The sequence below is a fragment of the Bos taurus genome, chromosome 6 (assembly GCF_002263795.3).
Source record: "Bos taurus isolate L1 Dominette 01449 registration number 42190680 breed Hereford chromosome 6, ARS-UCD2.0, whole genome shotgun sequence".
NCBI classification, from domain to species: Eukaryota; Metazoa; Chordata; class Mammalia; order Artiodactyla; family Bovidae; genus Bos; species Bos taurus.
Genome location: NC_037333.1, coordinates 44,805,332 through 44,822,174, shown reverse-complemented (window position 1 = coordinate 44,822,174; position 16,843 = coordinate 44,805,332). Strand labels below are relative to the sequence as shown.

General features: G+C 40.4%; 1 protein-coding gene across 3 annotated transcripts in view; it reads right to left on the bottom strand.

Annotated features, from left to right (window-relative positions):
* PI4K2B (phosphatidylinositol 4-kinase type 2 beta) overlaps positions 1-16,843 on the bottom strand; it is a 102,987-nt gene that overhangs the window by 19,488 nt on the left and 66,656 nt on the right. The window contains exons 1-3 of one of the 3 annotated variants that reach the window (XM_005207773.5): positions 16,224-16,313; positions 10,672-10,897; positions 760-896 (exon numbers count right to left, since the gene is read on the bottom strand). In XM_005207773.5, the coding sequence (XP_005207830.1) occupies positions 760-896; positions 10,672-10,807 (273 nt within the window). In that variant the 5' untranslated portion in view covers positions 10,808-10,897; positions 16,224-16,313. 3 annotated transcript variants of the gene reach the window in all.

Genomic DNA, 16,843 nt, shown 5'->3' with positions numbered 1-16,843 from the left:
AATCTCAAAAAGACTGTTATAAAAAATTTAACTTCAGTCTTTGAAAAAACATTTGGGTAGAATTATAATCTGTTTCTCCTCCTGAATAAAGAACTGCTGGCTATGCATCATTCAGAAAGCTTTTAGAAATAATACAGATTTTTGAAAAATTCTAAACTGAGTTGAACAAAGTCCATATCAGGTTCTCTTTTCTGCCGAAGGATTATTCTTTGGTTCATTTCATTTTGTCACATTCCAATGCCTTCAAACTTCAAACTGCCCAGGGTCCTTCTCTGGTATAATAATGCTGGAAAAAATATTCTGAGGGTAAAAGAAAACTCTGCTTAGTTACTGCAGAGGATGAGATGGTTAGATAGCACTCGACTCAATGGACATGAATTTGAGCAAACTCCAGGAGATAGTGGAGGAAAGATGAGCCTGGCGTGCTGCAGTCCATGGACTCGCAGAGTCAGACACGACTTAGCAACTAAACAACAACAAGGACTTGTGAATATAAACCCCACAAATCCACAGCTGAATGTTGAGTATTCAATAAATACTTGAAGCCAAGTATTAAAATAATAAAACGGAAATTGTACAAACAGCTCTAGTTTTAAACAAGAGAGTGCTTTAGTTAAAAATAAACTGACCTTTATTTCTGAAAAGAGGGTGCAACCAGATTTATTAGGAAAATATCTTCAGAAACTCACAATGACTTCACATTTAAATTAGTGTTTTCCAAAAGGTCTGTTATATATAGTACGTCTATGAAATTCTCACCCTCTTAGGATCCTTCACAAAGTAACTTCCACTTGAACCTTGAGAGATTCTTTCTGGATAAACTTCAAATTCTATTGCTTGCTCCGCTTTCAATATAACATCGGCAAATTCTGGATCATCCAAAAATGTGTTCATTTCTGAAGAATCAACAATTATTACATTAAGAAAAACATTACTACAGAATGCCAAAAAAGAAGAAAGACCAGCTATGAGAATAGCTGACAACATATGAGCTCACAACATGGACCTGTAATACTAGATTAGGTTACCAGTGTTAAGACATTTAGGCACAGAAAAATGTAGACTTCCCTGGTGGCTCAGACGGGAAAGAATCCACCTGCAATGCGGGAGACCCGGGTTCAGTCCGTGGGATGGGAAGATCCCCTGGAAAAGAGAACGGCTACCCACTCCAGTATTCCGGCCAGGACAGAGGAGCCTAGAGGGCTACAGTCCATAGAGTCACAAAGAGTTGGACACGACTGAGTGACTAAACACTTTTATTTTTTTTTTCCATGGAGTACTTTGATGTCTTTTTTTTTTTTTTTTTTTCTTTTTTAACCCCACTTTAAGTATCAAGTTAAGACACAAGGAAAACAGTATTTCCTATGCTGAAAAAAAATCACACAAATTCCGTGTGTTAACTTTAACTCCTCCCTCCCAGTGATTTTGTTCTTCATCCAACCTCAGCCTGCACTAGCAGTCATTCCTCAGATATATCATCACCAATACCTACAACCGCATCACACTTAGCATTTCAGTCATCTTCTATTTTCCTAGTTCACTGCCTCTGGCTCCCTGAGTACAAAAATTCTTCCATCCCACTAGAACCTTTAAAGCACTGATCTACCAAATACTGTTCAAGGGTCTTCACCTGCTTTGTGTCCCTCCTTGGCTAGCATAAATTATGGTTCATCATCACTAAAATCACTCTCTTCTTCCCACTCCTCATCATAGTTACCTGTAAAATCTCAATCCTGGTTACATCCAACTGTCTACTGACTATGCCTGTGCCTGGACAGCTGAACTTGCCAAACACAACGCCTGGTGTCTCCCCTTTAAAAAAAAAACCCCACAAACCTCAGCTGGACTCTTCATGTTGTCTGGGGAGCATACTACATTCCTGTTAAAGACTGAATGCTTGTGTTCCTCTGAAATACATCGAGGCCTTATTCCCCAGTGTGATCATATATGGAGGGGGACTTAGGGGGAAGTAATTAGGCTTAGATGAGGCCATGAGGGTGGGGATCCCACAATAGAGTTAGGCCATGTGAGGACCCAGGGAGAAGGCTGCCATCTGCAAGCCAAGAAGTGAGCCCTTGCCAAGAACCTGATCATGCTGACACCCTGATTTTGGACTTCCCAACCTCCAGAACTGAGCAATAAAGTCTGTTGTTCAAAAGCCACGTAGGCTAGGGTATTTTATCATAACATCCCAAACTAGGACAACTTCCCTGATACACAGACTCTCCCACTCTTCTGGACAACTATCTCATACACTCTCCTCTCTTCATATTCCCAACAAACTCTTTCATCTCAGCAGATGATCTAGTTTCCTATTTGAAGAAGAAAACAGAAGCAAACAGGAAAAATAATCATCCGCCCTCAGCATCATATTTACCCCTTCACATTCTCTGCCTTCTGCTTATTACTGTACAGAAACGACCCAAAATCTAAGGTTGACTCTTCCACTTTGTATACTAGTCCTATCTCTCTGACTGTGTGCTTAGTTGCTCAGTTGTGCCCGACTTTGTGACCCCATGGACTGTAGCCTGCCAGGCTCCTCTGTCCACGAGGATTCTCTGGGCAAGAATACTGGAGTGGGTTGCCATGCCCTCCTTCAGGGGATCTTTCTGACCCAGGGATTGAACCCAGGTCTCCCACATTGCAGGTGGATTCTTTACCATCTGACCCCTACCAGGGAAGTCCTACCTCAGGACATGTCTTCAGCAGTTTTTCCCGAATCAGTATTTCCCTTGCTATTGGATCATTTCCACAAACACATAAAACTTGACTTGACTTCACTTGACTGCCAAGATGCCATTTCTCCAGGTTGTCCTTCCATTTCATCGGCTCCTCTTTTTCAGTCTCTTGTGGGCTCATTCTCATCTCCCTAGCAGCTTAACTTTGGAAAGCCCAGGTTCAGTTCATGGTCCTCTTCTTCCTCATTAGCACTGATGACTTCCAGATTAATATCTCAAGCCTGGACTTCTGCCCTGAACCCCAGACTACTATACCCAGCTTCTCCACTTGTATGTTTAGCAGACAGCTCAAACTTTACTGCCTCAAACTCAATTCATTTTCTCTCGACTGCCTCACTCCCAGTATTCCCTGTATTACTGGCAATCCCAAATCTTCTAGGTGCTCTTGTGAAAAGCTTTGGAATCATCCATGACCTCACTCTCTCACCCCCCACATCCAATCCATCAGCAGGTTGTGTAGCTCCACCTTAAATGAACATCCAGAATCTAACCAGTTCTTACAATCTCCATTCTTTCCATGTGATTCAAATCACTATCAACTCTAGCCTAGATTGTCACAAGAGTCTCTTATTGGATCTCCTCTCTATACTCAACAGGGAAGCTACAGAATCCTTCTAAAACCCAAGTCAGTTAATTGCCTGGCGGTCTAGTGGTGAGGACCCAGCACTTTCACTCATGGGGCAGCCCAGTGATTCTCCATCTTATTCAAAAGAAAAAAATCTAAGTTCTAATATTGGCCCCCAAGACTCTACCCAATATCTCCTAACCTCCACTTTACTTTTCTGCTTAGCACTTATCACCTAACCTATCATATAACTTAGCTATTTTGTGAGCTCCAAGAAGACAAGTATTTCTTTCACTGCTACATACCCAACTCTTTATAGTTCCTGGAACATAAGAGGCACTCAATAAATATTTGCAGAATTAATAATTAATCATTTAAAATGGTAGATGTTAAATACTCACATTTTTCTTTGAAAGGCATATAAATGTTATTACATGTAAATCTTATGAAAATTCAAACTATAAACTTTCCTTAATTTAAAACTTGCCTTAATTCAGACATAGAACTATTATTTACTAATTTTTAAAAGCTTACGCTGAGAAAAATATCGCAAAAAGGGCCCTTGGGCATATTTAACCTACTTAAAACAATAAATAATCCACGTATTTAGTCATGTTCATAAAATTGATATACTATTTTCAGATCTAGTCCATGAAAATTCTTAAGAATGAAGACGTGGTCTTAGGAGGTGGTCCTAAGATGGTGCAGGAATAGGACAAGGAGACCACTTGCTCCCCCACAAATTCATCAAAAGAACATCTGAACGCTGAGTAAATTCCACAAAACAACTTCTAAATGCCGGCAAAGGACATCAGGCACCCAGAAAAGCAGCCCATTGTCTTCGAAAGGAGATGGAGAAGTCTTGAGGCTACTGTAAGAATAAGACTGAAAACTAGAGGCAGGAGGCTTAAGTCCAAATCCTGAGAACACCTGAGAACTCCTGACTCCAGGGAACATTAATCGATAGGAGCTCATCAAATGCCTCCATACCTATACTGAAACCAAGCACCACCCAAGGGCCAACAAGTTCCAGAGCAAGACATACCACACAAATTCTTCAGCAACACAGGAACATAGCCCTGAGCTTCGATATACAGGCTGCCCAAAGTCACTCCAAACCCACTGACATCTCATAACTCATTACTGGACACTGCATTGCACTCCAGAGAGAAATCCAGCTCCACCCACCAGAACACCAACACAAGCTTCCCTAACCAGGAAACCTTGACAAGCCACCCGCCCAACCCCACCCACTGCAAGGAAACTCCACAATAAAGAGAACTCCACAAACTGCCAGAATACAGAAAGGCCACCCCAAACACAGCAATATAAACAAGATGAAGAGGCAGAGAAATACCCAGCAGGTAAAGGAACAGGATAAATGCCACCAAACCAAACAAAAGAGGAAGAGACAGGGAATCTACCTGATAAAGAATTCCGAATAATGATAGTGAAAATGACCCAAAATCTTGAAAGCAAAATGGAGTTACAGATAAATAGCCTGGAGACAAGGATTGAGAAGATGCAAGAAAGGTTTAACAAGGACCTAGAAGAAATAAAAAAGTCAATATATAATGAATAATGCAATAAATGAGATCAAAAACACTCTGGAGGGAACCAACAGTAGAATAAGGGAGGCAGAAGATAGGATAAGTGAGGTAGAAGATAGAATGGTAGAAATAAAGGAAACAGAGAGGAAAAAAGAAAAAAGAATTAAAAGAAATGAGGACAATCTCAGAGACCTCTGGGACAATGTTAAAGGCCCCAACATTCAAATCATAGGAGTCCCAGAAGAAGAAGACAAAAAGAAAGACCATGAGAAAATACTTGAGGAGATAATAGTTGAAAACTTCCCTAAAATGAGGAAGGAAATAATCACCCAAGTCCAAGAAACCCAGAGAGTCCCAAACAGGATAAACCCAAGGCAAAACACCCCAAGACATATATTAATCAAATTAATGAAGATCAAACACAAAGAACAAATATAAAAAGCAGCAAAGGAAAAACAACAAATAAAACACAAGGGGATTCCCATAAGGATAACAACTGATCTTTCAACAGAAACTCTTCAGGCCAGGAGGGAATGGCAGGACATACTTAAAGTGATGAAAGAAAATAACCTACAGCCCAGATAACTGTACCCAGCAAGGATCTCATTCAAATATGAATGAGAAATCAAAAGCTTTATAGACAAGCAAAAGCTGAGAGAATTCAGCACTACCAAACCAGCTCTCCAACAAATGCTAAAGGATCTTCTCTAGACAGGAAACAAAAAGCGTGTATAAACTTGAACCCAAAACAATAAAGTAAATGGCAACGGGATCATACTTATCAATAATTACCTTAAATGCCAACAAAGGTCCATCTAGTCAAGGCTATGGTTTTTCCAGTGGTCATGTATGGATGTCAGAGTTGGACTGTGAAGAAGGCTGAGCACCAAAGAATTGATGCTTTTGAACTGTGGTGTTGGAGAAGACTCTTGAGAGTCCCTTGGACTACAAGGAGATCCAACCAGTCCATTCTAAAGGAGATCAGCCCTGGGTGTTCTTTGGAAGGAATGATGCTAAAGCTGAAACTCCAGTACTTTGGCCACCTCATGCAAAGAGTTGACTCATTGGAAAAGACCCTGATGCTGGGAGGGGTTGGGGGCAGGAGGAAAAGGGGACAACAGAAGATGAGATGGCTGGATGGCATTACCAACTTGATGGACGTGAGTTTGAGTGAGCTCCGGGAGTTTGTGATGGACAGGGAGGCCTGGCGTGCTGCAATTCATGGGGTCACAGAGAGTCAGACACGACTGAACGACTGAACTGAACTGAACTGAAATAGGTTGAATGCCCAAACCAAAAGACAAAGACTGGCTGAATGGATACAAAAACAAGACCCCTATATATGTTGTCTACAAGAGACCCACCTTGAAACAAGGGACACATACAGACTGAAAGTGAAGGGCTGGAAAAAGATATTCCACGTAAATAGAGACCAAAAGAAAGCAGGAGTAGCAATACTCATATCAGATAAAACAGACTTAAAACAAAGGCTGTGAAAAGAGACAAAGAAGGACACTACATAATGATCAAAGGATCAATCCAAGAAGAAGATATAACAATTATATATGCACCCAACATAGGAGCACCGCAATATGTAAGACAAATGCTAACAAGTATGAAAGGGGAAATTAACAGTAACACAATAATCGTGGAAGACTTTAATACCACACTCACACCTATGGATAGATCAACTAAACAGAAAATTAACAAGGAAACACAAACTTTAAATGATACAATAGACCAGTTAGACCTAATTGATATCTATAGGACATTCACCCCAGAACAATGAATTTCATCTTTTTCTCAAGTGCACGTGGAACCTTCTCCAGGATAGATCACATCCTGGGCCATAAATCTAGCCTTGGTAAATTCAAAAAAATTGAAATCATTCCAAGCATCTTTTCTGACCACAATACAGTAAGATTAGATCTCAATTACAGCAGAAAAACTATTAAAAATTCCAACATATGGAGGCTGAACAACATGCTGCTGAATAACCAACAAATCACATAAGAAATCAAAAAAGAAAGCAAAATATGCATAGAAACGAATGAAAATGAAAACACAACAACCCAAAACCTGTGGGACACTGTAAAAGCAGTGCTAAGGGGAAGGTTCATAGCAATATGGGCATACCTCAAGAAACAAGAGAAAAGTCAAATAAATAACCTAACTCTACATCTAAAGCAACTAGAAAAGGAAGAAATGAAGAACCCCAGGGTTAGAAGGAAAGAAATCTTAAAAATTAGGGCAGAAATAAATGCAAAAGAAACAAAAGAGACCATAGCAAAAATCAATAAAGCCAAAAGCTGGTTCTTTGAGAGGATAAATAAAATTGACAAACCAGTAGCCAGACTCATCAAGAAACAAAGGGAGAAAAGTTAAATCAATAAAATTAGAAATGAAAATGGAGAGATCACAACAGACAACACAGAAATACAAAGGATCATAAGAGACTACTCTCAGCAATTATATGCCAATAAAATGGACAACTTGGAAGAAATGGACAAATTCTTAGAAAAGTACAACTTTCCAAAACTGAACCAGGAAGAAATAGAAAATCTTAACAGACCCATCACATGCACAGAAATTGAAACTGTAATCAGAAATCTTCCAGCAAACAAAAGCCCAAGACCAGAAAGCTTCACAGCTGAATTCTACCAAAAATTTAGAAAAGAGCTAACACCTATCCTACTCAAACTCTTCCAGAAAATTGCAGAGGGAGGTAAACTTCCAGACTCATTCTATGATACCAAAACCTGACAAAGATGCCACAAAAAAAGAAAACTACAGGCCAATATCACTGATGAACATAGATGCAAAAATCCTTAACAAAATTCTAGCAATCAGAATCCAACAACACATTAAAAAGATGATACATCATGAACAAGTGGGCTTTATCCCAGGAATGAAAGGATTCTTCAATATCTTCAAATCAATCAATGTAATTCACCACATTAACAAATTGAAAAATAAAAGCCATATGATTATCTCAATAGATGCAGAGAAAGCCTTTGACAAAATTCAACATCCATTTATGATAAAAACCCTTCAGAAAGCAGAAATAGAAGGAACACACCTCAACATAATTAAAGCTATATATGACAAACCCACAGCAAACATTATCCTCAATGGTGAAAAATTGAAAGCATTTCCCCTAAAGTCAGGAGCAAGACAAGGATGCCCACTTTCACCACTACTATTCAACATAGTTTTGGAAGTCTTGGCCACAGCAATCAGAGCAGAAAAAGAAATAAAAGGAATCCAAATTGGAAAAGAAGAAGTAAAACTCTCACTGTTTGCAGATGACATGATCCTCTACATAGAAAACCCTAAAGACGCCACCAGAAATTTACTAGAGCTAATCAGTGAATATAGTAAAGTTGCAGGATATAAAATCAACACACAGAAATCCCTTGCATTCCTATACAGTAACAATGAAAAAACAGAAAGAGAAATTAAGGAAATAATTCCATTCACCACTGCAACGAAAAGAATAAAATACTTAGGAATGTATCTACCTAAAGAAACTAAAGACCTATATATAGAAAACTATAAAACACTGGTGAAAGAAATCAAAGAGGACACTAATATATGGAGAAATATACTGTGTTCATGGGTCAGAAGAATCAATATAGTGAAAATGAGTAGACTACCCAAAGCAATCTATAGATTCAATGCAATCCCTATCAAGCTACCAATGATATTTTTCACAGAGCTAGAACAAATAATTTCACAATTTGTATGGAAATACAAAAAACGTCAAATAGCCAAAGCATCTTGAGAAAAGAAAATGGAACTGGAGGAATCAACCTGCCTGACTTCAGGCTCTCCTACAAACCCACAGTCATCAAGACAGTATGGTACTGGCACAAAGACAGAAATATAGATCAATGGAACAAAATAGAAATCCCAGAGATAAATCCATGCCCTATGGACACCTTATCTTTGACAAAGGAGGCAAGAATATACAATGGAGAAAAGACAATCTCTTTAACAAGTGGTGCTGGGAAAACCTGTCAATCATTTGTAAAAGAATGAAACTAGAACACTTTCTAACACCATACACAAAAATAAACTCAAAATGGATTAAAGATCTAAATGTAAGGCCAGAAACTATAAAACTCCTAGAGGAGAACATAGGCAAAACACACTCTGACATAAATCACAGCAAGATCCTCTATGACCCACCTCCCAGAATATTGGAAATAAAAGCAAAAATAAACAAATGGGACCTAATTAAACTTAAAAGCTTCTGCACAACAAAGGAAACTATAAGCAAGGTGAAAAGACAGCCTTCAGAATGGGAGAAAATAATAGCAAATGAAGCAACTGACAAAGAATTAATCTCAAAAATAAACAAGCAACTCCTGCAGCTCAATTCCAGAAAAATAAATGACCCAATCAAAAAATGGGCCAAAGAACTAAACAGACATCTCTCCAGAGAAGACATACAGATGGCTAACAAACACATGAGAAGATGCTCAACATCACTCATTATCAGAGAAACACAAATCAAAACCACAATGAGGTACCATTTCATGCCAGTCAGAATGGCTGCTATCCAAAAGTCTACAAGCAATAAATGCTGAAGAGGGTGTGGAGAAAAGGGAACCCTCTTACACTGTTGGTGGGAATGCAAACTAGTACAGCCACTATGGAGAACAGTCTGGCGATTCCTTAAAAATCTGGAAATAGAACTGCCATATGACCCAGCAATCCCACAGCTGGGCATACACAGTGAGGAAACCAGAATTGAAAGAGACACGTGTACCCCAAGGTTCATCGCAGCACTGTTTATAATAGCCAGGACATGGAAGCAACCTAGATGTCCATCAGTATTTGAAGGGATAAGAAAGCTGTGGTACATATACACAATGGATTATTACTCAGCCATTAAAAAGAATACATTTGAATCAGTTCTAATGAGGTGGATGAAACTGGAGCCTATTATACAGAGTAAAGTAAGCCAGTAAGAAAAACATCAATACAGTATACTAATGCATATATATGGAATTTAGAAAGATGGTAACAATAACCCTGTTTATGAGACACAAAAGAGACACAGATGTATAGAAGAGTCTTTTGGACTCTGTGGGAGAGGGAGAGGGTGGGATGATTTGGGAGAATGGCATTGAAACATGTAAATTATCATATGTGAAATAAATCACCAGTCCAGATTCGATGCATGATACAGGATGCTCGGGGCTAGTGCACTGGGATGACCCAGAGGGATGGTATGGGGAGGGAAGTGGGAAGGGGGTTCAGGATGGGGAACACATGTAGACCCATGGTGGATTCATGTCAATGTATGGCAAAACGAATACAATATTGTAATTAGCCTCCAATTAAAATAAATAAATTTATATTAAAAAAAAAGAATGAAGGGAGAAACTTTGTCTTTCTCATTCACTGTGTGTCCTAGCACTTGGAAGAAGGATCAGCATTTAGTGGGTTCTTAATAAACACTTAAATGAATAAAGTATTACTTATATGGCAGAATATGCTAATAATTACTACATTAATCAAATGATACTTCTTCTAGGTCAAGGCTTTTAACAAGAAAGAAGTCGGAAAGTTATTTATCTCAATTTTGCTCCCAGTACTGGTATATTTTCTATAATACACCTCCAGCAGGTGGTCTCTGGGCCAATGTTTAAACACTTCCAAAAAGAGATACTCATTTTTTTGTTGTTGATACTTTTTGTGTTGTTTTTTTTTCTAAATATAAAACTTTTCTTTTTCAGAAACAGGTCTCCTTGTAGCTTCACCCAAGGTACTAGACTTGCCACCTGGAGCAAAACAAAAGTCTACTTACTCCTCTCTTCCCAGGGAGAGGCCTTCACATAGCTGCAGACCATTTCATGCTCCCCTAAGATTCCTCTATTCTCTGCCTCCTTCCACATGGAAGTGTTCTCAGGTTTTTCAGCATCCGAGTTGCCCTCCGACTTCATGCTTCAGTTTTCCAATGTGCCTTTTAAAAATATGGTCTCCAGAATCGAGCAACCCATTGCGGAGAACAGAGACAGCTCTCAGTCTTGACACTATACCAAAATAAGAAGTACTCTAGTATTACAATCGTTGTTTAGGAGTCCTGTCATACTAATTCACGTTGAACTGGCTAAACTCTTGGACCACTTTTGGTCTCTCCCATCCTGTACTAAAGCAGTTCTTTTGGAAACTATGTGCAGACTTTGACATTACTATTACAGGTTTCAGGTTGCTTTATGGGTTAAGCTTTATGAGTTCATCATAGAACCTGCCTTTGTGACTCTCATGGAGCCCAGGATCATACTCCGGACACTTAATAATTCAGCTTCAATCCAAACCTGAACCATTCCTATACAGTCAGCCAGCAGGTTTTCAATCCCTTTCTCTTTAGCTTGTCCCTTCCCTGAGCAATTCTTTTGGATAAACGAAACTCTCCCTACATGAAAACTGGCGTTATTTGAAGATGGTCTGGATATACCATCACAGTCCAGAAAGGCACTTGGAAGACAACTGGTCCTGTCTAATTACTACCGGAAAAGAGAAAAAAGCAACATGATTACATAACAACTTTTCTAAAAATCAAAATAATTATTTTTCAGTAGATTTTTCTGTTTCATAATTCACAATTACATCCTACAACTTTCAGTTACTTAAATGTATATTTAGCCGTGAGTTTAACTTGGAGAATACACTCTTAAGTTATACCACTTCAAGATATATGTGCTATGGATATTTGGTTTGAAGGTTTGCTGTCATTGTTTGGTTTGATTGTTAATAGCTGAGGGGCTTAAATAGCTATATTTTCTTTAAATTTTGTTCAGTTAATATTACTTTTACTCCTTCTAAGGAATAAACTGTGAAACTTTGATTTGTCTCTGTATTAGAAAATATTCAGATTTTCTGAGGAGACTGTCAGTTCTACCTCTGTATACTCCCGTTGGGACTCACAAGCTCCAGTCCTATTCAAATTCCTCACTTTTCACAAGGTGTCCAGCCCACCCTCTGAACTTTCACACATGCTGTTTTGATGTACATGCCAAGTTTCTTTCCTATGGCTAATTTTTATCCATCCTTCAGCTCCATCTGACTACTTGTAATGCTATAACAAAATGATCTTGGTCCCAGGAGGGCAGAAATCTTTGTTCTGTTCTGTGATATACACCAAGTGCTTAAACCTGTGCCTGACACACGGCAGACCTTCAATAATGTAAGTATTTATCAACAAACCCTTAACCACACTTAAGGGCTACAAGTGATCCTTTGGTAAGTAGAAATGAAAATGGATTAAGAGAACCCATTGCATAACCTGTTAACAATTACTTTTATATAGGTATGCATAGCAACTTATCAAGTTCTCATTTTAAATAAGTAAATCAAGATGAACTCTTCCTCACCTAAGGGCTGGGAATATATCTTACCCACTGGCCAGAATATCTTCTAAAATGTAAAGTAGCTGGTTCACAAGTTTGATGATCCAAACTAAACTGGAACCCTCGGGGGTGCCAGTGTTATTCAAGTCTCAAACTGGACGCTATTTCCTCTGTGAAGTCTTCCCTGGCCCCTATACCCAGGGCAGGGCTCCAAGGAACTGTCAGCTTTCCCCATGAAGCACATATATCCTGTTAGAACTGTCTGTTTTAATTGACTGTTTCCTCCATTAAGTTATAAGGTTCCAAGAGGACAGGGCTGGTGACTGGACATCCATTTGGTATCTGGTCACCACTGTTTCCCTAAGGGCTGGATTTCCACTGGCACCCGAAGGCACTGAAACATTTGCTGACTGAATGCTGGATCTCTGCAACAAGTGCATTCTAATTAGTGGTTTGAGGAAAACTCTCCAACACACTGATGCTCACTACTTTTCAAAAGCTCAGTTTTGGAAGATTGTCAAGACCCATGAGATTATCTATTCTTCTAATACCGTCCTCTAAATTAAGCCAGACTATCAGCATCTGGAATCTAGATCCAGCAATACCGATAACATCACCCACTAGAATTACTTCCACTGAAATGAACTTCAGGGAAGTTGTATGAAACACTCTTATGAAAGTCATCACTTTTATTACCAAGGTATTACTCAGCATATAGTCTCTTCTCCAAGAGAATACCTAACAGTTTATCCTTTGCCAGTTTTGTCTTGTTTCAAATAACTAGTCTGTTTTAACTTTATGGGCACAGTGATTGTGTTTCTCTCAGGCTGCCAGGTCAGTAATCTTAAAAATCAAATTCATGCACTGCCTGCATCAAGTGATGTTAATTTTGTGTAGTCTTGTTCTGGCCTCCATCTTATTTCATTACTCTTACTTCCCATTCTCATAATTTTCCCTACTTTTAAATGACTTTATTATGTTCATACATTTATAAGCCACCATGAATCATTAAATGGCTTATAAACACACACTTTCTTTTACTTTGGTAGCTTGTAAATTCTAACACCATTCTCTAATCACTAGGCTCTCCAACAAAAACTGCTAAGTGCTTCTGGTTTATATCAACTGGAACCTTCGATTCACCTCTGTGCTTCTTTAAAATGAGAATTTTTAAAAAGTGCTAATATCATAGGGTTGGTTATAAATTATATGAAACACATGCACTTGCCCTGCACGTATTGTTTTGTGGGTATTAACTATTATTATCTTTACTACTCTCTAACTCATTGATTAAAATGACAACTAGCAAAGGAATACCACTAATTCTTCTACTTTGACACTGCTCCAACAACCTGATGTTTACGCTGGTTCTAGACTTTGCCACACGCCTTGTTCAAGTAAGATAACAGAGCTAGGCCAGTCTTCCACTGGTTAAAGTACATAAAGCTCCTATTTACATACACAGAATAGTTAAGCTTGATAAATGATGCTAATATCAATCTAAAGACAAGAATATCTTGGAACTAGAGAGGTGGCTTCATGGAAATTGGATGGTAAAGAACAAAGGAAATGAATGAATTCAAAAAATAATGACTTATCAGTTAAATTAATCAAACTTTTTAGGAGAATGGTTTGAAATTTTAAAAATAGCTTTTGTAGTTCAAAACTATTTTAAAATCCATTAAAAATAAGACCTTGGTAATAAGTAAATAAAGGTAACAATTATTTTATAACAGTTGGGGATCTATAGCAAAGAACTAGGTTCAGTCTGGCTTTTCCACTTTCTGGACCTTGACTTTGGGTTACAGCTGAAGTTCTATCAACTACTAGTCATCGAAGTTTTCATTCATTTCCCATCATAAGTCATACCCAGGATGACTTAACCCAGCTAACTTGCTGTGCTATTCTAAGAATTAATGAAATATTAAAAAAAAAGTGATAGCTGCTCAGTCGTGTCCAACTCTTTGCAACCCCATGGACTGTAGTCCCCAAGCTCCTCTGTCCATGGAATTCTCCAGGCAAGAATACTGGAGTGGGTAGCCATTCCCTTTTCCAGGGGATCTTCCTGACCCAGGGATCGAAACCAGGTCTCCTGCATTGCAGGCAGATTCTTTACCATCTGAGCCACCAGGGAAGCCTTGAAGATCTCAGAAAAACATCAATTGAGATATAAATGTTATTGCCATTTAAAAAGGTTAAAATTCTCTTTAATAATCCATTTGTATTCCAATATTGTACTCTATCCTCGCTTTTACTTTTTCTAGCTTTAATATCAGGAGAAGGCAATGGCACCCCATTCTTGCCTGGAAAATTCCATGGACAGAGGAGCCTGGTAGGCTGCAGTCCATGAGGTCGCTAAGAGTCGGACATGACTGAGCGACTTCACTTTTACTTTTCACTTTCATGCCTTGGAGAAGGAAATGGCAACCCACTCCAGTGTTCTTGCTTGGAGAATCCCAGGGACAGGGGAGCCTGATAGGCTGCTGCCTATGGGGTCATACAGAGTCGGACATGACTGAAGCGACTTAACAGCAGCAGCAGCTTTAATATCACTTGTTTGCAAAACCTTACCTTCATAAAACAAACACATTTTCAAGGTTTTAGTATCTTTTAAAATCTAGCTACACAGTAACTTTGGGTAGAAAAAGGCAAGTTTGCCACACAAATCTCAGTGACTTCACAGACAGGTTTCTAGGTAATATATAGCATTATGATCAATGTAGCTGGGTGAATGTGGATCCATTTGTGATCTGGTTCCAAATCCATGTTTGATTGTTCTGTTAAATGTTGTACTGTCGATGCATCCAAAAGTTAACATTATAATGGTAGCTAGCTGACCTGTAAGTCAGACCAGTCTGTTAAAGCTTTCTTCATTAAAGTCTGCTTCCCTCGGGCCTCTTTGATTCATTTACTCTACCATTTGACCATAATTACAACTAGAGTAACCTACTCTATCAAGTGCAGAAGCCCCATTAATGTACCAGTAGCAGAATATGTAAAATCTACCTACTCTACAAAAACTTCAGCAACATAATGCAAACTACATTTTCTGTGTCTTTTCTTTAAGCTGTCATGTACAGAGCAATATTCCAGGCAGAATGCAAACATTACCTCATTTAAACCGTCCTTACCACCACCGATCAAGTGTTATCAGGCTCATTTTACAAAACAAGCCTGTCCCAGTGCTACCTAGGACGCTTACAAGTCTATTCTATTTTTTAAATTAGTCTAATTCAACCCATCTATGCCAAAAAGTTCCATTTACCAACAAATACCCATGCCTGCAGCTTCGTGCCTAAATTTTACTACCTTTCAACATTTCAATTACCCTCTCTTTCATCTGAGGCTGTCAGTCTGCTTAATAGTGAAACGGTTTTTCCTTTTTCTGTATAAAAATAAGAAAGTCTCGAGAAAGAAAACTTTGCAAGAGAGAAAGCAGGTACAGAAGTTCAACTGCTTCTGCCCCCTCTGGCTAATGTCACAATAACAATATTTTAAAAGTTTTTGAAACGTGTCCCAGTGGCAACCGGATATTCTTGCTATCTCTTGACTGTCATCCACCTTGCAAATTCACGAACTTTCTTGGTAGTTCAGGGTTCTTAAGCCAAAACTTTAAAGCCAAACTTGAGCAAACAACTTAGGTCATTTTACAGTGTTAAGACTTCCTGTCTGATTCCAAAAGTTTAGGATCACTCTTAGGGGCGGCCCCAAGGATCGGAGTTTAATGACCACCTCGGGTGTCAGGAGAAGCAGCCTATATAGCCCCTGGAGAAGGTGAGAGTAAACGGGGGACCGGGGATGGGGGAGAAAAAGGCGAGGTGACATAGCTGAACCCTCGGCCGGTACTCAGGACGAGATCCCTGGAGAACAGTTTTTCCTACTAGGCAAGGGCTAGCGGGCGACCGAGAAAGAAGCCGGGGGCAGGGACCCGAGGAGGGGCTTGAATGCTGAGCGCGGCGGAGAGGGGCACTCTGGCAGGGCGCGGGAGTAGGGAAGAGCCGGGTCGCACCTGAACCCACGGGGCGGTTCCGGTCCAGATTGGTGGGCGAGCTCCGCTGGCGCCCCAAGCCCGGGGAGGAGGAGAAAGACGCATCCCGGGGCAGAAGCGGCAGTTCCCGGTCGCTGGCCTGGCTAGGGGAGGCCGCACCTTCCTCCCCGGCAGCAGTCTCCAGCCTCACAGCGCCCCCCGGAGCGACCTTCCGCCGCTGGGCCCAGGCGATCCGCGGCAGCAGCGGCTCCCGCTCCTCGTCCTCTTCGTCCTCCTCCAGGCTCCCGCTGCCGGCGGACTCTGGCCTCCCGGGCTCGGAGGCCTCCGCCATGGCTTCCCTCTGTGCCTTCCGCGCTGAGACCGACTCAGAGAGGCGAGGCGTTCGGGTCTGGTCTCGGCATCGCGGGGAACCGGAGCCTCTGGGTCAGACCGAAGAAACCTAGCCAGTGCACTGTCCAGCTCTGTGCCCGCCAGGCGGTTGCCCCGCCCGCCCGCCGGCCGAGCCCCACCTCGCGCCTCCCCCGCGCCTGCGCGGAAGTGCGGGGGCGTTATGCGGGGCCCGGCCGCCACCTGTCTCCCTAAACTGGGGAAGACGCCCGGCGGGGCTGAAGTTACTGCTTGTGGAGCGCGGGGGTGGATGT